At 39.8% G+C, this 23,637-nt stretch overlaps 1 protein-coding gene and 1 pseudogene across 5 annotated transcripts in view; one reads left to right on the plus strand and one right to left on the minus strand.

Annotated features, from left to right (window-relative positions):
- Window positions 1–23,637, plus strand: part of exo1 (exonuclease 1) — a 39,519-nt gene that overhangs the window by 1,957 nt on the left and 13,925 nt on the right. For 4 of the 5 annotated variants that reach the window (XM_062057757.1, XM_062057760.1, XM_062057759.1 and 1 more), the window contains exons 2-7: window positions 12,730–12,866; window positions 14,825–15,025; window positions 15,110–15,229; window positions 16,289–16,412; window positions 19,126–19,263; window positions 20,759–20,971. In XM_062057757.1, the coding sequence (XP_061913741.1) occupies window positions 14,865–15,025; window positions 15,110–15,229; window positions 16,289–16,412; window positions 19,126–19,263; window positions 20,759–20,971 (756 nt within the window). In that variant the 5' untranslated portion in view covers window positions 12,730–12,866; window positions 14,825–14,864. The remainder of the gene's footprint in view (window positions 1–12,729; window positions 12,867–14,824; window positions 15,026–15,109; window positions 15,230–16,288; window positions 16,413–19,125; window positions 19,264–20,758; window positions 20,972–23,637) is intronic. The other variant, XM_062057758.1, reaches the window with a different exon arrangement.
- LOC133657001 (RING finger protein 32-like) lies at window positions 6,409–7,251 on the minus strand (annotated as a pseudogene).

Raw genomic sequence — 23,637 nt, forward strand, 5'->3', positions numbered from 1 at the left:
CATTGATATATAAACTATCAGACTGCGTGGTCGGTAGTAGTGGGTTTCAGTAGGCCTTTAATAAACTCATACTTACCTCTGCGTTTAGGCCTCTTGTCCACACGCAGACGCATACTTCTGTCTTTAAAAATGCAGACTTTTGCTGGCCAAAGTGTAGAGATCCAAAACTCTCCGTTAGCGTATGCGTGTACACGGCACAAATGGAGATTGTGACGACGTCACGGTTGTGCGCTGTCATTTCCAAAGCTCAACAACACTGCCTTTAAACACACTATAAGATGACTTACTGTATGTTTGAACTAGGGCTGCAACAACTAATCGATTAAAATCGATTATAAAAATAGTTGCCGATTAATTTAGTCATCGATTCGTTGGATCTATGCTATGCGCATGCGCAGAGGCTTTTAAAAAAAACATTTTTTTAATTTTTTTTAATAAACCTTTATTTATAAACTGCAACATGTACAAACAGCTGAGAAACAATAATCAAAATAAGTATGGTGCCAGTATGCTGTTTTTTTTCAATAAAATACTGGAAAGGATAGAAATGTAGTTTGTCTCCTTTACCCGATTATTAATCGATTAATCGAAGCAATAATCGACAGATTAATCGATTATCAAATTAATCGTTAGTTGCAGCCCTAGTTTGAACATAAACATGCTGGTATTTTCACTCAACATTAATTAAAAAGACACATCAAAATGGGGGATGAGGTGGCGACTTGTAGCTGAGATATGCTCCAGCATCCCCGTGACCCTGAAAGGGATAAGCGGTAGAAATGGATGGAAAATGGGCTTTGCACCACTCCCGCCGACGCAAACGACAGTCCGCTGTTTTGGATACGATCGCTGTGGAACCTTCAGCTGATGGGACAACTTTGACAAGCAAGACTTTTTGCTCTGTGATAAGAAAGGTGCAACATAATCTTATGTTTTTTGTCCTTGTTAAACGACAGATCATGAAGTTGACTAACGTGTATTGCTTCCATTTGTGTAGCCAGGAAAAAAGTACCAAGCAACTAAAGAAACGCATAATGTAGCGTCCTCCGTCTTAGTGTGTATTGATGTTAAAGACAATATACACTTCATTACACATGTACCATATCACTATATCAATGATTAAATGCTTTATAATTCCATGAGAGGGCAGCACGTTGGCACATGTGCCTCACAATACGAAGGTCCTGAGTTCAATCCCGGGCTCGGGATCTTTCTGTGTGGAGCTTGCATGTTCTCCCCGTGACTGCGTGGGTTCTCTCCGGGTACTCCGGCTTCTTCCCACCTCCAAAGATATGCACGTGGAGATAGGTTGATTGGCAAGACTGAAAAATTGGCCCTAGTGTGTGTGTGAATGTTGTCTGTCTCGGTGTTGGCCCTGTGATGAGGTGGCGACTTGTACCCCGCCTTCCGCCAAAGTGTAGAGATCAAAAGCGTATGCGTGTACACCGCACAAATGGAGACTTGTGACGACGGTTGTGCGCTGTCATTTCCAAAGCTCAACAACACTGCTTTGCTGCCTTTAAACACGCTATAAGATGACTTACTGTATATTTGAACGTAAACATGCTGCTATTTTCGCTCAACATTAATTAAAAAGACACAACAAAATGGGGGATGAGGTGGCGACTTGTCCAGGGTGTACACCGCCTTCCGCCTGATTGTAGCTGAGATAGGCTCCAGCTTCCCAGCGATCCCGAAAGGGATAAGCGGTAGAAAATGGATGGATGGATGGGAAATGGGGTTTGCGACACTCCCGCCGACGCAAACAACAGTCCGCTGTTTTGGATACGATCGCTGTGGAACCTCCAGCTGATGGGACAACTTTGACAAGCAAGACTTTTTGCTCTGTGTCATAAGAAAGGTGCAACATTATCTTATGTTTTTTGTCCTTGTTTAACAACAGATCATGAAGTTGACTAATGTGTATTGCTTCTATTTGTGTAGCCAGGAAAAAGCGACCAAGCAACTAAAGAAACGCATAATGTAGCGTCCTCCGTCTTAGTGCGTATTGATGTTAAAGACAATATACACTTCATTACACATGTACCATATTACTATATCAATGATTAAATGCTTTATAATTCCATGAGAGGGCAGCACGTTGGCACATGTGCCTCACAATACGAAGGTCCTGAGTTCAATCCCGGGCTCGGGATCTTTCTGTGTGGAGCTTGCATGTTCTCCCCGTGACTGCGTGGGTTCTCCGGCTTCCTCCCACCTCCAAAGATATGCACCTGGAGATAGGTTGATTGGCAACACTAAAAAATTGGCCCTAGTGTGTGAATGTGAATGTTGTCTGTCTATCTATGTTGGCCCTGTGATGAGGTGGCGACTTGTACATCGCCTTCCGCCCGAATGCAGCTGGGATAGGCTCCAGTACCCCCCGCGACTCCAAAAGGGACAAGCGGTAGAAAATAGCTAGATGGATGGATGGAATTCCATGAGAGTTTTGCAGCGGCACACGCACGTCCGTGTGCTTTACATAGACACTTAAACATGCAAAATGGTTTCCTTGGCTTGTTAGTGCGTGCTGATTTTAGAAATAATGTAGACTTCACTGCACATGTAATACATCACCATGTTGCTGAACATGTTATAATTTTATGAGTGTTGGGTTTCAGCAGCACAGGCGTGCATTCGCTCTTTAACAATGTTCCCAGAATTTTGTGTACGTGCAGGCTGGTTTTAAAGATAATATACATGTCATTGTACGTCTAGTATATCAAAATAAACACAATAGGAGGTGTAATGCCACCAAGTCAGCTATTTCTGCTTTTTTCAGGCTTCTGATTGGACAAAATGTGCATGACAGCAGGTGTATGCGTTTGTGTGTAGACAGAGACAGTTTTGAAACTACACTTGTGTGGATGGAGATTGTTTTAACACCAAATGTGTTTTTTGAAACTCTCCGTGTTCGTGTGGACATTACCTAAGTTACAAAGCTTAACTACATTTCCCAGTAGCTTGGCAGTAGCATAGCTACCTTTTAAACAATTAGCTTTTCTTGTAGCTTAGATCAAAGCTACAAGCTACAAAGAGAGAAAATAAACTGCGAATCCAGGCCCCCAAAAATATGGAGAAAATACAATGACCTGGATAAATGAGAACATCCATACATACAGAGAAAATCAAAGCTAGATAAGGCGTGTCATCGAAACCAGGAAGCAAAATCATAACATAAATAAACTCATGTCACATGACGACAAGGGAGTTGGAGACAGAGGGACGCCTCAAGCTGACCACTCAAAAAAAGAACCATAGTTGAAAATGGCAGAAGATTAGAATTTTTATTTAGTGATTAAGACTACATCCAGGAAACCCACAATAATGCCTGTCCTTGGCTATATTTAGACAATTGTATGCGTTTGGAGAAACCCAGTCCCAAAACCTTAGTTTTTGTAAACCAAAATCCTAACTGGTCTCTTCATCTAAGACAGTGGTTCTTAACCTGGGTTCGATCGAACCCTAGGGGTTCGGTGAGTCGGGCTCAGGGGTTCGGCGGAGGTCAAGACACACCCGACTCATCGTGTGAATAAAAACTTCTCCCTATCGGGCGTATTGCAGATACGGCAACAGCAGAAGTCACACTGATTTGCAGGTGTGTAATTTGTTGTGAGTTCATGCACTGTTGGTTTTGTTCTTTGAACAAGGTGATGTTCATGCACGGTTAATTTTGTGCACGAGTAAAAAAACATAACACTTTAGTATGGGGAACAGATTCACCATTAATTAGTTGCTTATTAACATGCAAATTATTAACATATTGGCTCTTAACTAGTCATTATTAAGTACTTATTAATGCTTTAAACGGCATGGCCTTATTATAACCCTAACCAAATAACTCTAAATTAAGTCTTTTTCACTTAGAATATGTTCCCCTAGTGTCCAAAAACTCTAAATTAAGTCTTTTTACTTGGAATATGTTCCCCTAGTGTCCAAAAAACTCTAAATTAAGTATTTGTTACTTAGAATATGTTCCCCTAGTGTCCAAAAAACTCTAAATGAAGTCTTTTTACTTAGAATATGTTCCCCTAGTGTCCAAAAAACTCTAAATCAAGTCTTTGTTACTTAGAATATGTTCCCCTAGTGTCCAAAAACTCTAAATTAAGTCCCCCATACTAAAGTGTTACCAAAAACATATAACTTTGTCTTGAATTTGAAAAAAAACAACATTTAATTTTTCACTAAAGAAGGGTTCGGTGAATGCGCATATGAAACTGGTGGGGTTCGGTACCTCCAACAAGGTTAAGAACCACTGATGTAAGACATCCGACACACATTTAGGAACAAACATTAGATGAGTTGAGTTCATGAAAAGTTTTACTGCACATAACCATCGCCAACTGTTGCCAAACAATACACAAATCATTGTTTTTTTTTTGTGAAGCTATAGATATATATTGTTTTTCCACTGTAGATAGAGAAAATTAATAACATTATATGGGTGGGCCAAAGAAAAGGCAAACTAAAATAAATAAATACAGGAGGGTGCGGGAACCCCTACAGCAGTGGTGGGCATACTACAACTGGTCCTTTTAATACGGCCCGCAAAATATTAAAACCGATTTGAGCAAAGATCTGTTTTGAGAATTGCCACAACAAAACTGATACTAGACTTGGACACACTGGCAAAAAAGGGTAATCAACAACACTGCTCCCACTAAAAGAGAATGTAAGTGTTAACCTTTTAATTTCTTTGTTTCTTTGATGTTCTGATGTGATATTGTTGAAAATATATGTATTATGATTAAAACAGCCCATGTTTGACATGCCTACTCTTAGTTCCAACAGATATGAAATGCATCATGTACTTGCCCGGTTGTCAAATTTCAAAACCCAAAGTTTGCCCACCCCTGCCCTAGAGGTAGTTGTAGGGTGTCCCCAGCTAAATGACAGATAGTTAATAGTAATGGACTCTTATTGGTTATATGTAGCTTTGACGTAGCAAGCTACTTTCGCCTTGTAGCTTGTAATGTAGCTGGCTACAATTCTGCGGGGATAGCTCCCCCTGTAGCTTAGCTACATTTAAACAAGAGTAAGTTGTATCTCAGCTTACTACATTTTCCAAGAAGCTTGTCCATCACTGACCATAGATCTAAGACCCCAAGGATTATCTGTCAGTCGTGTATCCCGACATGTCAAACTATCTGGTGCTTCAGACATCGTTCTTCATGACAAAACCGGTGAAAACTTGGAAAAGCATGGAGGTCTACAACTTCTTTGATAAAACATGCATCGTTTTTGCTCAGGGAAAGTTGCATTTCATGATTTAATTTCACGTCTACTGATGTTTGTTGCTGTTGTATGAGCCGAGCCGTTCACGAGTACGCGTGTTTTTCCCCATCTTTATCAAAATATAAGTATTTTAGTGTTCTCGTGAGACGTGTAGAAACGCCACTCAACACCAAGCCAAACCGGAGTCAATGAAGAGAACGTCGTTGTAAGCTTGACCATTTACTTTTGACAATTCTTCATAGACAAGATGGTGAAAAACTAAAAAGAACAAAGAGACACAAACACACTTATTGTCTCTACACATATTTGTCAACAATGACATATGAAAATGTAACGGTAATGTCCCAAAATGTCCAGCAGAGGGAGACTCTCGTCTGTCTGAATGACTTGAACACATTGTATCTAGTTCGACAATTATATTTAACATATCGGCACTATTACACTTTTTAACGTGTCTGACATGTTGTTAACTTATTAAAGACAACTTACGGCATTGCTTCTTCGCCGCTTTGTGTAGGATGGCAACAGAAAGAACCACAGAAGACCGCAACATGTATGACTTGCTTTCGAACGAAGTCGACCAACAGGAAGTAATTTAGCGGAAGTGACATCATCTAACTGCTGTTTACCGATTATAGCATATACAATAAATATAAACAACTTTAGCTCCAAATTAAAGTCTTGCAGTCAATAATACAAAATTATTATCAAGTAATTATGTAAAGAATATTAACAATTGACTTTAGGATAACACACTCCCCGCCTGGCCTATGTGAGGCCACTTAAGATCACCAAACAACTCTAATCTTTGGGCAGGAGTAAAACAACTTCTGTTACTGGTCTCAGAAATGTTTTTGGGGTTCCTTGGTCTGTAGTCTTCACTTCAACCTTCCTGACCAAATTGTCGATCCCGGGGAACGTGGCGGTGACCATGGCCATAGGCCAGTAGTTACGAGCAGCTTGCTTGTCCTTGAGGAGAACTAGATCTCCTTCTTGAAGATTTCGCTGTGACATATTCCATTTCTGTCTCTGTTGCAAAGAAGGAAGGTACTTCCTTCTCCATCGGCTCCAAAACTGGTTTGCAAATGCTTGCACTTGCTTCCATTGTTTGGTGTAAAGGTCCTTCTCTGTGAATTCTCCAGGTGGAGGTGGAGGAGGACCAAGTACATATTCTCACTCCTCTGGAAGTTCTGGTCTCTGCACATCCTTTTGCTTCCCTCTCTGCCTTAAAGGTGTTTTGCTTCTGTACTTCAGCAGGGGGTCAGAAAGCAAGAACTCTGGCTCTAGAAGGTTCCTTCTGATGTGATCCTGAAGGGCCACTGAGGTGATCACCAACTTGCTGCTTACTTTACAATCCTTTGCTTCATAGAATTTACGGCGCAGGCGCTTGTCTTTTGGGCAGACGTTTCTCCGAATATTCCTGCACCACTTCCGTACAATGTAGCCTCGCCAGAAAGCCTGGATTCTGGTGGCACACTGGTTGCGAAAGAGGCGCGAAGCATCGTGGATCACACACGTTTCGTACTGCTCCTCCTGCACATCGGGCAGCACTTTCTTCCAGAGAACCTCTCGAAGACCTGCAGACATGCTTTGTGGAAGACGTGGGAGCAGGACAGCAGCACCTGAGGCTGAAGGCAGAAAGCCTCTCTGCATATTGAACAAGGCTGCTCGGACTCCCGCTGCTGGAGTGACCTGGTCTTCACCCGCGTCCACTGGTCCTCACTCGGACTGCCCGCAGGCGGGGCCACCAAGCCCATCCTCTGAGCCAAAGTTGGAGGAGGTGGAGCGACACAATTGTTGGATCCATCTCTGTAGGTGTGAATGTCCATGATCTTTAGAAAGAGGAGGTCATCCATTGATGGAGCGGGTTTGTTGTCATGTTCAGTTTGGTTGAAAACTGTTGATCCCAGCATCCTTTCTTGTGATTTGCAGGACTGGTTGAAGGTTTGTTGCTTCTTAACACACATGACGCTGATGCAGGGTTGAAAGATGGAATGACGTCCATTTTCCCATACGTTTTCATTGAATTAATTGTTGGTTTGTGTGTATTGCCTAAACACACTTCTCCCATCACCACCCAGCCTAAATCCATACGTTGTGCAAAAGGAGCGTTGTGTGGTCCATTTACTTGCTGTCTGACCTTGTGTGCCCTGATTACATCCCTTCCAAGGAGCAGGAGTATTTGGGCATATGGGTCCAATTCAGGGATGTGTTTGGCAATGTGATGGAGATGGGGTTGATGCAAAACTGCAGTTGGTGTTGGGATCTCTTTCCGATTATTTGGAATCTCTTGACACTCGAGGAGTGTTGGAAGTGAGATGAGAACTTTACCATCTAGGGACTCAATCTGGAAACCCTCAGCCTCCCTGCCGTGTGCTTCTACAAGGCCAGAACAAGTTCTGAGATTATAGGGGATTGGTTTGCTGTCCACATTGAACATTTTAAACAATTCTGGTCTTGCCAATGATCGATTACTTTGGTCATCCAGAATTACGTAGGCTTTGATGGCCTTGTCCTTGAAGTCTTTATGGTACATTTTAGTAAGGCATATTTTTGAGCATGAGCGCCCCCACTGACCTTGACCGCAAACATCTGTACAGCTTGTGCTAACATCAGGCATGTCATACTGTTCTTCTCCCTCCCCGCCATTCTCTTTAAGAGGTGGAGGAGCCTTGGCCATTTGAGGGGATGGACCAGGATGCATTGCTGCCTCGTGATGAGTGCTTCCACATTCATAACACCTCACAGAAGACTGGCAGTGTTTGGCGAGATGTGAAACTGAGGAACAACATTTAAAACATATCCCTTTTTCCTTCAAAAAGGCCTTTCTATCATCCAGGGATTTGTTTCAAAATGTCCTGCATCTCTTAAGGGGGTGTGGTTTGTTGTGTAGAGGACAACATTCATTGGGGTCACTATTGGTTGTTAAAATGTCTGTTTTGTGCACTGAGATGGGTCTGTTGGGGTTAAAACTTTTTGCAATGTGTTTGTCAGGGTTAGCAGTTGTATTGTATTGGTGGGTGAAACTGGGGTCGTTTCGTTTCTTTGCCTCGGTGCACACAAAAACACAGAAGTAGTGGAAGGGAGGGAAGCAACCGTTATTATGTTCTTTGTACAAAAACCCAGAAGACGTCCATTTTTCCTGAAGGCTATAAGGAAGCTTGTCCACAATAGGCCTAATTCCTCGTGACGTATCCAGATAGGACAAGCCGGTGACATAGCCTTCCTCCTTGAAACCTTGAATTTCCATGAGCAAATCTCCCAGTTCACGTAGTTTAGCGTTGTCTTTATTAGAAATTTTTGGGAAATTGTCCAGCCGATGAAATAGTGATTTTTCAATGATTTCAGGAGCAGCATAACAGTCACACAGTCTCTCCCATGCTTTGTGTAGAGCCAGTTCTGGATGGTTTACATACATTGAGCGGATGCGTCTCACATGTTCTCCAGACTCCTTACCAAGCCACTTTGTCATGAGGTCTAGTTCTTGGGTTGTTGTGAGGTGGGCACCGCTGACCGCTGTAGTGAATGACGACTCCCATGCGCGATAATCTTCTGGTTTATCGGCGAAGTAGTACAGTCCTGAGGTGATGAGATCTCGTGTTGCCGAATAGTGAGCGAACGGTTCAACTGAAGACGGCATGCTGGCTTGTGGAACCTGTCAGGGAACATAGGGCGGAGCATGTATGTTTGAGCCAGATTGTCTTTTTTCTTCAAAGTTTGTCGTAGCTTTAATTGGCTTATTTAAGATTGGTGTGGAAAAGTGGGATTCTTTATCGCTCTTAAAGTTTGTTTTATTAGGACTGGGTTGCATATATGGAGTATTTTCATACAGATGCCAGGTGTTGATGGTAGCTTGTGTTAACGGACACGGTTGCTTATTTATTGCTGGACACAAGGCAGCTGGAGATGCCAACAGCTGTTGAAGGTCGATCTGTGATTGAACGTATTCACTGGTGCGTTCAATTTTTGCCTTTTCAGATTCAGTTTTCCTGTCATCGCCTGTGGATTGTGCTGCCGTAGCCTCCTCCCATACTTGAGCTTCCGCCTCAGCTGCATCTGCTTCTCGTTGTAATGTAAGCACTTCTAATTCTGTGCTTATTCTCGTTGTTTCTAATTGATTATGAGCGTCTCTGGAGGCCTTTTCCAGTTTTAGCTTAGCTTCTTCCATTTTTAGCTTAGCTTCTTGGCTTGCGTACGACGCTCGCACTTTGGCGGCTTCTGCTTTAGCTCTAACAAGAGCTGCGCTTACTGTGGATACTGACGTTTTGGTGCTTCCACTGTGACTTGTCGCCATGTTGATACCGTAGGGCAGCCGGAACGTGCCTTTTTCAAGTTGCATTTCATGATTTAATTTCACGTCTACTGATGTTTGTTGCTGTTGTATGAGCCGAGCCGTTCACGAGTACGCGTGTTTTTCCCCATCTTTATCAAAATATAAGTATTTTAGTGTTCTCGTGAGACGTGTAGAAACGCCACTCAACACCAAGCCAAACCGGAGTCAATGAAGAGAACGTCGTTGTAAGCTTGACCATTTACTTTTGACAATTCTTCATAGACAAGATGGTGAAAAACTAAAAAGAACAAAGAGACACAAACACACTTATTGTCTCTATACATATTTGTCAACAATGACATATGAAAATGTAACGGTAATGTCCCAAAATGTCCAGCAGAGGGAGACTCTCGTCTGTCTGAATGACTTGAACACATTGTATCTAGTTCGACAATTATATTTAACATATCGGCACTATTACACTTTTTAACGTGTCTGACATGTTGTTAACTTATTAAAGACAACTTACGGCATTGCTTCTTCGCCGCTTTGTGTAGGATGGCAACAGAAAGAACCACAGAAGACCGCAACATGTATGACTTGCTTTTGAACGAAGTCGACCAACAGGAAGTAATTTAGCGGAAGTGACATCATCTAACTGCTGTTTACCGATTATAGCATATACAATACATATAAACAACTTTAGCTCCAAATTAAAGTCTTGCAGTCAATAATACAAAATTATTATCAAGTAATTATGTAAAGAATATTAACAATTGACTTTAGGACAACACAAGTATAGATGTCAACATTGTGTATGTGCTGAAAGCTTCATTTATTTCGTAAAAGCTCAACTCTTTTAGGTTTTGCTCACATTTGCTTTCTTTTATTTAGACTCGTCGCGTTGGTGCTTTACGAAACACTAGTAGCAAAAAATGTGTTTTTAAAAAGTCCAAAACGAGATAAAATACAAATAATATCAAGATAATACGTAAATGGGAAATACTAAACATTAAAAGTATATAAAACAAACCTTTAACTGAGAGATCACTGCAAACTTGTGCATTTTTCAACTATGCTCCCCTGCTTTTCTCATTGTTTTTAGTAAAATCTTGCACTTTTTCGCCCTTCTTGATTACCTCTGAAGGAATCTTGAAAAAACTTATCCTTTTCGCGTTTTGAACGGTTGCAACAGCCGAAAACAAAGCAAGCATAATGCATTTTTCTCAGAGGAACGCAAAATGTTGCCCAGAACACTATGACAAAAGCCGCTTGCTGGTAACAGTAGAGGAGAAACTTAAAGACAAATACAAATAGATAGACATTGAAAGATTAAAACAAACCAAATTTTGGATGTAATAATAGATGAAAAAATTAGCTGGGAATCTGATAAAAATATACAACAAAGTGGCAGAAAATATATCAATAATGAATAAAGCAAAATATATTCTGGACCAAAAATCACTCCATATTCTGTACTGCGCACCAGTGTTACCATATCTGAGTTATTGTGCGGACATTTGGGGAAATAACAATAAAAGTACATTTATTCACTTACCATGTTACAGAAAATAAATGAGTGAGAATGAGTTACAGTAATGCCTAATGAGTGATACGTACAGTGATTACAAATACTTTGGAGGCAGCCTCCACATGACATACTTTACACAAAAGTATAATTTTATCTGTGATTGTTTGTCCACAACTAATTAAGATTTTGGCAAAATGAGGGTAATAAGTTATTTGTTGGTCGCTCTGTGCATTTTTTCATGTTTATTGTGCCGTCAGCGTGTGTTAGAGGGCCTGGTGGTCACGAAACGCAGCAGGAATGTAGCAGCAGTGTGCGTCAAATACGGCTGAAAAATCATACTTTCACAAAATAAAAGTATGTTTTATAGGTTTTTGAGCTGGAGTATGTTTAGAACTATCAGAACTTTATATAGACATATTATTTTGGTTTATTTCGTCAGAAAAACTAACCTCAAAACGACAGCAATTGCATGCGTACAGGCACAGCTGCACACGTCTTTGGTTGCAGTCATGGCGCCTGTCGTCTAGTTGGCCATACTCTCTTTATACACGACTCTGCACTTATAGAAGTAATGACAATCTATACCAAACAGAAGAGGTCTGGAGATAAAGTCATACAGAAGTTTCTTCAGCGCAAAAAATATGACTAAAGTGGTGAAGTTGTATTTTCATATGCACTTAAATTCTATTGACAGTTTATTTATTATCAATTTGTTAAGAATCTATTTATTTTAGCACTGCATAACTGTGTGTTAATTTATTTTTCATCAGTTTTTGAGTCCCTTCTTTTGCAGTATATTTCATTAGTATTGATTTTATACTCAGTCTGACCTAAAGCTTAATAATAATCTTTATAATTAACACATTTTATATCATTTGACAAGGTTTATCCTGTTAAACTGTGAGTAGGTTAAATATGAATATTAAATGTGATTTAAAATAAAAAATAAGATGACTAATTCAGTGTTAGTATTTGAGTGGGCCCTCTATAGCGGAAAAGTTAGGCCCTGCGGTAAAAAAAAGGTTAAGAACCTCTTTTGTTAGACCACAACCCAATTATTAATTTTCACATTATCTCCTTCCCTCCAAGACACTAAATAAATAATTAATTACATCATTATTTCTTCCTCACAATGTCAAATTCTATTTTTTTACACTCCGCATCCTTCAGTTTTTCTGTTGGTGGCATTCAGTGGGAAAAGGTGACATGCCGGTGTGGACATGAAATATTTTTCAAGTTTTTGTTTGTTTATTATAAGAGTTAAAGGGGAACTGCTTTTTGTTGGAAATTTGCCTATCGTTCACAATCATTATGTGAGACATGAAGATGGATGTTTGTTTTTTTTGCATTCTAAATATTAAATACATGCGATCAAAAGGAGCCTTGGGAGCTGCTCAAATCTGCCTAAAAAGCCCTTAAAACATCCAAACATCTCCATTAAGGTTTCCATTAAGGTAATGTAGTAAATGGCACATTTATAATGACATTTGATATTTGCGTATTTTGATAATTTTAAGCATACGCAGTGCGCTCATTTAAAAAACGCATCACAACGTTAGCTTTTTTCCAACTCCATTACTGATTATTGCTCACTGCAGACTTCATGAGAGCCAACAAACAATCACTTACTGTACAATGTCTGCTGTCATTGGGATGCCGACTAATAGAATCTTGTTATATTCCCATTTAGATGAGGAATGACTCATAATCCTTGCAAAGGGGGTCGGAACCTAGCGTCTTTGTGTTGTTTTTGCCATATCCGGGTCTAAATTGGCTCTCAAAGTGTACCAACTTGTCAGAATACATCCTCGTCCTTCTACTATCCAGGTGAGAGGCATGATTTATGATCTACAATAAAGTTTGACGAGCAAGGTAACGAGGAATAGTTTGTCTGCTTTAGTGTTTATAATAACAATATCACCAATATTTGGTTCATATTCAAGTCACAAAATATAAATAAAGTATTGTTTGCGCTTTTTGGATGTTTTTTTATTGGGTTTTATGGGCGGAATAGAGAACCTCCCATTGTACCTACAATCTTGTCTTCTCTAAATACCGTAAGTGTCAAATGAAGTGAAGATGTGGCGAGCAGTAACGTCTTGGTTTATGTCATAAAAAAAATATTTTTCTTAAGAGTGTTTAAATTCACTCCATCCAATTTTAACTATTTTTTTCATGATCGCTTATATATTTGCCTTTAAAAAATACGCCCAAATCTGCACTGATGCAGGTAAATAAACAGTAGCCTATTGGGGCTCTAGACCCTCGCCTGAAACCCAGAAGTGCCGGGACGTGCCTTTAGGTCACATGATTGTAAGCCACCTATATACATTCAACTGTTAACCTGACATTTTTTTTTTATATAACTATGGTCTTTCCCTTTTCCCCCACCCTAAACTTAACCAACTCCTTGCTTGGACTAATGTTCTTTAGATAGCTTAGTTAGTTATTTTTATGTTAGTTCTATGCAACCTGTACAGACTGAAGATCTTTTTTTTAAACTGTGGGCGGATGTTAGGAATGGGACGTTCTAGTCTGCAAAAACGGAAACAACTCCCCCTTGTGGCCACAGTTGGATGATATTAAAACATATTGGCCTAAATCAGGGGTCGGCAACCTTTACCACTCAAAGAGCCATTTTGGCAAGTTTCACAAATTAAAGAAAGTAATGGGAGCCACAAAAAATGTTTTAAAATTTAAAATGAAAAACACCGCATACAAAGCTTAAATGCTTTGTGCTATGTTAACCAGGGGTCTCCGACACACGCACCGGCACGCACTTTAATGTGGAAATTTGATGATAGTGCAGCCCGCGAGTTTTGAATGAATGGCGCTTGATAGCGTCATACTTGCCAACCCTCTCATTTTTCCCGGGAGACTCCCAAATATCAGAGCGTGATGACACTGCATTTGGTGCCCTATACAGCCTGCCTTAACAGTGTACCTGCTCGACCACACGTAGAATGCAATTTCACCTTGCTCACGTAAGTGACAGCAAGGCGTACTACCTCAGCAGCCACACATCTTACACTGACGGTACCAATACCCAGAATCCCATGCAGCCCTAACTCTTCCGCTCAACCAACGCACGGAGGGGGGGGGGGTTGATGTGTGGGGGGATTTGGTGGTAGCGGGGGTGTATAATGTAGACCGGAAAAGTTAGGGCTGCATGGGATTCTGGGTAATGGTTGTGTTGTGTTTATGTTGTGTTACGGTGGGATGTTCTCCAGAAATGTGTTTTTCATTCTTTTTTGGTGTGGGTTCACAGTGTGGCGCATATTTGTAACGTAACAATGTTAAAGTTGTTTGATACGGCTACCGTCAGTGTAAGCTGTGTGGCTGATGAGTAAGTATGCTTTGCTGTCTCCTGTGTGTGCAAGTAATAACAACATGCAACATGTGGCTGGACTGGCACGCTGTATGTAAATGCTATAGAGGACAATTACTGCAGTGCAATTAGGGCACTCCCTTTATTTAGTAATTAGAGTGTAAATAGGATTATTTTTTCCCTGGGAGTAATCTCTGAGAGACACTGAGATCCATAAGTCTCCTGGGAAAATCGGGGGGGTCGGCATGTATGTAGCTGAGCCGCATCAGAGTGGTCAAGGAGCCGCATGCGGCTCCGGAGCCGCGGGTTGCCGACCCCTGGCCTAAATCAAGCAAGGACCAGGGGACTCAAATACATATATTCCACACTGTAGCTATCTCATCTGCAAATAGTCAAGCATGGAAGTGTATTGTTGTAAAGCTGTCTTCATAAATGTTTTTCCTCCATCTGTGGTTAGTTTTACAGTTTCCAGTGCAGCTACAATACCTGTAGCCAAAATGGGCATCCAAGGACTGCTGCAGTTTATCAAAGATGCAGGAGAGCCCATCAATGTGAAGAAATACAAAGGCCAGACAGTGGCGGTGGACACATATTGTTGGCTTCATAAAGGAGCATTTTCATGTGCTGAGAAGCTTGCTAAAGGAGAGCCGACTGTTCAGTAAGTGGCTCATATTTCTAAATGAAGTTTCATTAAATATAATACAGATAGCTGATTGTGTTATTTATGTGTGCCCATTTTTAGGTATGTATCATACTGCATGAAATATGTGGACATGCTGTTGACTTTTGGTGTGAAACCAATCCTAGTATTCGATGGACGCAATCTACCTTCAAAACGAGAAGTGGAAAAGGCTCGCAGAGAGTGAGTTGGAATCCTGACTGTTAACAATATATTTTTTAGGCCGATAAAGATAACTTTCTGCTTCTCAAGACCGATAGCAATAATCTAAAACGTATTGTTATTGATTATTTTTAAATGTACCGTAATTTCCGGACTATAAGCCGCACCTGACTATAAGCCGCACCAGCTAAATTTAGGGGAAAATACAGATTGCTCCATATATAAGCCGCACCCGACTATAAGCCGCAGGGTTTTGATGTGTAATTACCGTAGTATATAGGGGTTCCTGCTACCACGGAGGGGATTGTCGGGACAGAGATGACTGTTTGGGAACGCAAAGCGTCCCATTTATTAACAATAAATCTTTCAATCATTCAATCAAACTTTCACATCTTTGACATGGCGAACAGCATTCGTGCAGAGTACAAATAATACAACGGTGCAAAGTAATACAAAGTGCTCGCCTGTACGTTATCAAAATAACCAGCCTACCGGTATATGAAAAGTCAGTCTTTAATCATTGTGTCATCGTCTTCCTCCTGCGTACTAAAACCACCGAAATCCTCTTCGTCGGTGTCGGAGAAGAACAGGCCGTAAATAAGCCGCACCCTTGTATAAGCCGCAGGGACCAGAACGAGGGGAAAAAGTAGCGGCTTATAGTCCGGAAATTACGGTAGATAGAACTATAATTTGTTCACACCTTTCATTGGCGCTGGCTTTGGGGCAGCTTCTTTAACAGCGTAGGCTTTCAAAACAGTCATAGCAATGCTGGCATTTCAGGCGGCTGATAAGGTTTGATGTGTTTTAGTGCAATGTTTTTCCCAGATTATTTAGTTTGTTGAAATAAACAAACATGTATGCTTTTTTATATCAAATATATCCTTAAATTAGTTTTGTTGATCTGGCAACTTTTTAATGGACATTCCTGACTATAATAGCACAATGCTGAGACACCTACTGTGTAATATGACATTGGTATTGAAAGGATGCCTTGAAGTTGTATTTAGAAGTAATAACATGCCCAACTATTCATTTACTTCTTAGTGAAGTGTATTTGTGTATTATTTATGTGCACTGCAGGCGCCGAGAAGCCAACCTTCAAAAAGGCAGACAGCTGTTGCGTGAAGGCAAGCTTTCTGAGGCCAGAGACTGTTTCACTCGCTGTGTTAACATCACTCCAGCCATGGCTCATAACCTGATTAAGGTGAGGTGACTCCTGTAAACCCACTTTCTGATGTTGCAATACAGCAAGGGCGTACGCACAAAAACCTGGCGTATGCCCTTTTTTACGGCAAAGTTGAGATGTATCAAGCGTGAGCTTAATGTGTAAGTGTGCGGTGCCTCATGCCAACTTTATGGCTCACATACATATGCACATTTTCACATGCTATGGATGATTTGGCGACACCCAAGGTGGTTGTTTGGGCTTTGCCAACATTTGATTTAAACAATGTAAAAGAGTGAGGCATGGACAAACTTCTTCGCCAATGCATTTAATGCTTTATATTCTTATTTGTGAGGATGTCTATTCATTTATCAAGGCAATAATTTATGCAGTGCATATAATGCCATATATTCATATTCGTAAGGATGTCTATTAATTTATCTATGCCATCATTTTGCCACCTACGGTCATATTCTGTGTACCTCCCGTACATTGGGGGGGCGCTTATTTCCTTTTAGCGCAGATTATTGTATTGCTTTTCCAGTTGGCTATGACGTCACAAAAAAACAGCTTAGCTCTGTTGTACGTGATGTCCGCTGTAGTATTGGCACATGTTACGTCTCTAATGCCTATGCTGATGTTAAATAGCAATAATCAATCAAGAAATGATCATGACGCTACAATCAAGAAGGTCTCGGAGCAAATGTAGGTCCAAAGCAAAAAAAAGACTGGCGGCACAGAATTGATTCAAAAGGAATTTTTGAATGGAGAATCATGGAAACAAAACTTTATTTGACGCAGCGCTAGTATGCCTGATCAATAATCACTAAACTCAACAAAAAAGCCATATGATGTCCGCATTCATGCAATCTCGGACTGAGTCACATAATTGGCCAATAAAACGGAACTCGCTGCTAAACGCAGGATATATTGTCATTGTGAGGAGAAGGAACATTTGTTTGGGGGAAAATAGTGTGTCCAGTTGGGCTCATTCATCCCCGACACACTCAGACACCCTGTTCGATGTAGAGACGGTCGACTAAACTACGAAGCTAAAGCTTGTAAATGGTAATGGTAAATGGGTTATACTTGTATAGCGCTTTTCTACCTTCAAGGTACTCAAAGCTTTGACACTATTTCCACATTCACCCATTCACACACACATTCACACACTGATGGCGGGAGCTGCCATGCAAGGCCCTAACCACAACCCATTAGGAGCAAGGGTGAAGTGTCTTGCTCAAGGACACAAGAGACATGACAAGGTTGGTAGAAGGTAGGGATCGAACCAGGAACCCTCAAGTTGCTGGCATGGCCACTCTCCCAACCGCGCCACGCCGTCCCCGTTGGAAGAACAATCCATACCCCCACAGCACATCTCATCTGCTTGTGTTGTTGTGAACCACATCATCGATGTAGGATTAATGTGCAAACAGAACAGCGGATGCATCTTAAGAGTCGCTCCTTTTTTTACAACCTGAAGTGAGTCGCCTCTTTAAACATCAAGCTGAGAACCACAGCACAACACACTTCCCCGCCTTCACAATAATTGCGTTATGCGCCACCTCCGAAATGACAAACAAAATAACGTAATAAATGTTTCAAAAAAGTACATTACACAAGCATAACGTACGTAAAGCACTTATTGATAAATAAAAAAAAAATTAAGTTTTGACCTAAAATACTGGTCAAAATTGTCCAAAGATGTTTTGCTTCAAACAATGTGAGGATATTTGCGTTTAATTCCAATTTTTATTCATCACATAAAGCACACACTCTATGGTGGTAAAATAAGTGTAAAGGGTGAAAAACTGCATTAAAAAAAGAAAAGCAAAAACTTAATTGTATTGTTTTTTATATAGCTATTATTTTTGATTTATTGTTATTTAACTTGTGGTTTCTTTGTTACAAATTTAGAGCTGGGTTTTTAAAATTTAAAATTATTCATATTTAGAATTTTGGTGGTAAAAAAATATGCATGTTTTCAAATTAATGAATAAATGTGTAATTAATCGTAATTACAATATCAATCAAAATTGCCATAATTGCCCAGCCCCACATTTGGTGCAAATATCACACAAAAGGTATTTCTCTGAAACCTTAAAGAAGTCTCAGGCAATTGACGTTTTCAATGAGATTAGGGGAAGTTCACGACAGGCTGTTTACGGCACAGAGAAGGGAAAGAAGCATATCATTTACTCACCCTAACACAAAGAATTGTTATTTCCTTATTTTAAAATCCCACATGATTGAAAATTTATATTTTTAGCAGTTGTCGAAACGTTTTTTTACCTCATTGGTATTGGATTTATTGGTGTAAAATTATAAGCGGTTAGATATTTATAATGCACCCCTTCAGAAATACTTCCATTACATGTAAGCTCTTTGATCCAGGAGACAACTTGTTTTGACATACAGTATATTTTTCCCACTTCAATAAAACTTACAATAGACAACACTGAAAGAAAAACGGGTTGCGAAGCACTGTTACGCAATTGCACACAATGTTTTGTAAGCTGATTTGCACTTCTTTACATACCTAGAAGCTGTTGTGTAACGTATAGCTTTCAGTTTGAAAAAATGCCACTAACCATGTCATGACAGACTGTTGTATACACAAACACTTTCTACAATCGCACAAAGCCTTTTCTCTTCCTTTTGTGTAGTTTATTTAGGCTGGTTTCTGTCGTCACATGATCAGTCAAACACTGACATGGTGATCAATGGTATTGTTTGTGTTTTCTTGTTCCAGACTGCACGGGCAAAGGGAGTAGACTGTGTGGTGGCTCCATATGAAGCTGACGCTCAGTTGGCCTACTTGACTAAATGTGGTTTGGCTCATGCAGTCATCACGGAAGACTCTGACCTGCTAGCATTTGGCTGCAAAAAGGTATCGAGCCCTTGAAGCGCTGTGATTTACTACATCAACATACTGATCCCTAAACAATAGAACCCTTGTGTCTTTACAAAGATAAGAAAGGTATTTTACCAGTCAAGGTTGACAGCTGTGTCTAATATGTTGACTGTCATGTAGCAGAATGACGTAACAATGTTGTTTTTCCACCGTCTTTGGGACTATGAGGTGCAGTCACCAACAATGTGCTAAAGTGATTTCCCCCCACCTCATGATTAGAGGTGGGGGGAAAATAGATATTTCGATGCATCGCAATTCGGACATGGAGGATTATAAAATCATTTAGTAAACGTCAATAATTGATAATCAATTGATTTATTGTAAATAAAGTAATGCAGACTATTCTAAAATTCGGCTGACTGCAGCGAGCCACTTCCAGGCCTCAAATTTTTACTTTTTAAGGTCAAGGCAAGTGTTGCCTTAAAGGAGGGCTCACTACTTATACTGAAATCCTTTTACCACATTCTTTTTTTTTAAACACACATTCACAATGTATATATGTACCTCAAGTAGAAAGCTGAATGTGCATATGAAAGCAACACGAGCATTATAAACAAAGTAATATGGCAGAAACAAAATAATACAATAAATAAATAAAAATAATTGTGGGAAAAATTCGCAAGATGGCACCTTATGGACATAAGACGTAACTGCACTTTGGCCATATAGATACAAATAGTGTTAATATATGAGGTCAAGTCTTATACCTAGCACTGCACGATTATGGACAAAATAATAAAGATTATTTTTTATCAATATTGAAATCATAATTATTAATCATGACTATTCACTATGTTTGGTAAAGCAGTGTTGGGGTAATTTGTAATATCTAATAAAAATGCTCTACATTCTGGATCTGTATATTTAAAGACAAATATTTGTGTTTTTGTTCATTTATAGTATCAGCGTGTCAGATTTTTTATTACACGATGCCTTAATCTCTAGTTTTACATTTTCATAGAGAGGTATTTTTTAAGTTATGTGCACACATGTACTAATGTGTGTACATGTACATGCTGTATCAGGACAGATCCATTGAGAGTTTGAGTAGAAATCGGTCGTATAGGAATTATACACCATAAAACATTAACAAAATGCTATGTCACATGAATGGTTATTAAAGTAATTACATTATGGAATGGAGAAAAAAAACAAGTAACAACATGGTGTTTACTTCTTGATATCAATATAAAAGATAAAGCAGTTTGGCTAATGAAGATAAAGTCAAATAAACAAGCTTTGTTCTTCAACAACAACCATGTACTTCAGTGCAACAGTTTGGCCAACAAAAATAAAGAGGAGTGATACCTCACATCTAACACACAATCTTGGTGCCTCACGGACAACTCAAGTCGATGAGTTGACAAAACATTTTAGCTAGTATTGATGTTATTGACCAAGGCACACTGTGTAGGTATGTGTCTAACTTGCCAGACATCGTCTTCATTTTACATCTTTCCAAAAACCGCAGGTGATTCTGAAAATGGACAAACAAGGGAATGGCTTGGAGATAGACCAAAGTAATCTCGGCCGATGTCGCGCTCTGGGGAACGTCTTCACTGAGGAGAAGTTTCGCTACATGTGCATCCTTTCCGGTTGTGACTACCTGGCTTCCCTGCATGGCATTGGCCTGGGCAAGGCTTGCAAACTGCTACGGATTGCGAGTGACCCTAATATTCTCAAGGTAAGTTTAGAAGACTGGCCTCCATCCAAATGTTTGCGTCCCTGTTCTAGTGCTTGTCTTCCATCCCAGCGGGTGCGGAACATAGATTCAGAGCATTTTCACACTTGACCAATTGTACTGTGCTTAACACCTAATGCACGGAACGATTGAAAGAAGTGGTCTGGGGCCTGGCACGATTCCATACAAATGCGTAGTATAATCATACAACGACTGTAATGCGATCGCTCACAGCAGATTATTCCTTGATGATAAGCACAATTCATGACACAATTAAGATACAAGATGATCCCCTCACTTGCGACCACATTTGTGTGCGTAATGAATAGGTTTCAATTATTTAATGCGCTCTTCTTACACTAAATTATTTAACACAACGACTCCAAACAAGGTTGAAAATAGTCAACATATTTGATGGATTGTAGTAATTCCGCAGAATAAAACACAGAGCTACCTCACGCTTTGAGCTTGAGAGTCAAGCAATTTAACCCATTCTCACGCCACACTTGACATTTCTCACACTTATATTTCCCCATTCACTACACCAGGCCTATTCTACTGGCAGCCCGCCAAAGCTTTTCATTTGGCACGCCGAACATCGCCCAAGTAGGCTTGATGAAACCATTAAAACTAGGGTTCATCATGTATGTAGTACTCCCGCCCCCAACAGCGAGGCATATGTGTCACAGTGAAGCAGCAGTGGGGTGAGTAGTGGATGACTACTCATTCAACCCTGGAAAATACATTTTTAAAAAAAATGTACAAATCTGACTTTTAACAACGACTGGACAACAAAGTATGAATGTTCTACCCCGAGCAAGTGCTCGAGCCATTGTTTTCTGGCTGACTTTTTAAGAGACAGACACACTGATCCAGAAAAACCACAACAATGGTAGAAATCCCAGCATGTAAGCTTCATCACAAAACTTAGTCAAACATTTGTATGTAGACATAATTTGTGCATAAAGATATTTATTTTGTTTTATTTTGAAATTGCTGACTTCGTGATCTCTTTTGTATTCGTGGTCATGTTGTTTTTTGTCTGAGAGTAATAATCATCCATCCATCCATGCTGGAGCCTATCAATCCTCGTTTAATAATGTAGTGCTAATAGTGATAAGTCACATACAATGTTTAGTGGGAGAATGTTGTGTAATTTCTATATTTGTAAACATTTGTTTATTGTGAGTACACTGCACACTAAACCTTTTATTTTATTATTTGTAAAATACTCTATGGACATTATTCATGTAAAATACACAATGAACGTTATAATTTTATGTTTATATTTACAGTCTTACAAATCTAAATGAAGGGAGAAGTGTAAAGAAATAAAACAAAGGAAGGAAAATAATTAAAAAGAAGGAACATCAATCAACAGTTTTTATTTTATTGAAAGTGCAGTGGGAAAGCCGATGTGTTTATTTTGTAATTAGGTAAACGCAGTCTCAAAGAAATGTAATCTGCGGAAGCACTCACATGTTGATGTCCATCCCCTGAGCCCTTGCGCTATTGAAACTGCGGCCCTCTTCATTATGTAGTTGAATAGCTTTGCACTACTCTATGTATATTTTTTTCATGATGAAGAACTTTGGTCCTCGTGAGTTGCAATAGTTCAAATAACCCTGGTTGGCTGCACGAGAAAATCAATCCCAAACCAATTTATCAACCCTGTATGCCTTAGTCTAACCAACCAAGGAAGGCACCACACAATATAAACTAATTAGAAGCAACGTCCGGCGGGTTTTGCCTGTGTTTTGGCCAGCTGGTCTTGAGGAGAATTGATTGATTGATTGAGACTTTTATTAGTAGGTTGCACAGTGAAGTACATATTCCGTACAATTGACCACTAAATGGTAACACCCGAATAAGTTTTTCAACTTGTTTAAGTCGGGGTCCGACAATGACGCTGTCATTGATATGATCCGTGAGCCTATTAACTTACGTTTAAATCTTTTGGTAGTAAGGCATACTCTGACTTGTGACTGCATCGAAGCGGAGGGGATAGTGGCGGGATATATGAGGAACACATGCAAACAAATAGGACAACAGGAGAGAGGGAAGAAAAGGAGGAAGAAATAATGGAAGATCGAGTGCTAGTAAAAGGGCAAAGAATATGAGGAAAGGGAAGAGGGGGAAAAGATTATGATGGAGAAGCACAAGATTATATTGACATTTAAATCAAACAAAGACATAAATGATATTAGCTTTATGACACTAGCTAAAGGTTTAAGAAAAATATTGGAGAAGTGGAAATGGCGAAAGTGCTAAGGGACTGAAAGTCTATTGATAAAACACAAAAATGGAGAGCAAAAGAACAAAGCAATGAAATTGCAAAAGTTGTGTAATAAAATGGAAGAAAAGAAAAAATATAAGGGGGACTAGAGTAGTGGTGACAGGAATATCAACAGGAGATAACACTGTAGAAGATTTGAGATGAGAAGATTTAAGATTTTAATTGGGGTAAACTAAAGTCATGAATTTTACAAAAAGAAAGGTTTAAAACAAGCTCCGAATTAAACTGTATGGTGACAATACACATGTTTAAATATTCAGGAAAAACATTGAGAGTTCAGAGTTAAAGGAGTAACCAATTTTAGACCAAGCCTTCAATCCACCGTGCCTACATTCAAACCAATCACGGAAGACACTACGCAATTTAAACCAAT

This window comes from Entelurus aequoreus, linkage group LG09, assembly GCF_033978785.1.
Source record: "Entelurus aequoreus isolate RoL-2023_Sb linkage group LG09, RoL_Eaeq_v1.1, whole genome shotgun sequence".
In the NCBI taxonomy this organism is placed as follows: Eukaryota; Metazoa; Chordata; class Actinopteri; order Syngnathiformes; family Syngnathidae; genus Entelurus; species Entelurus aequoreus.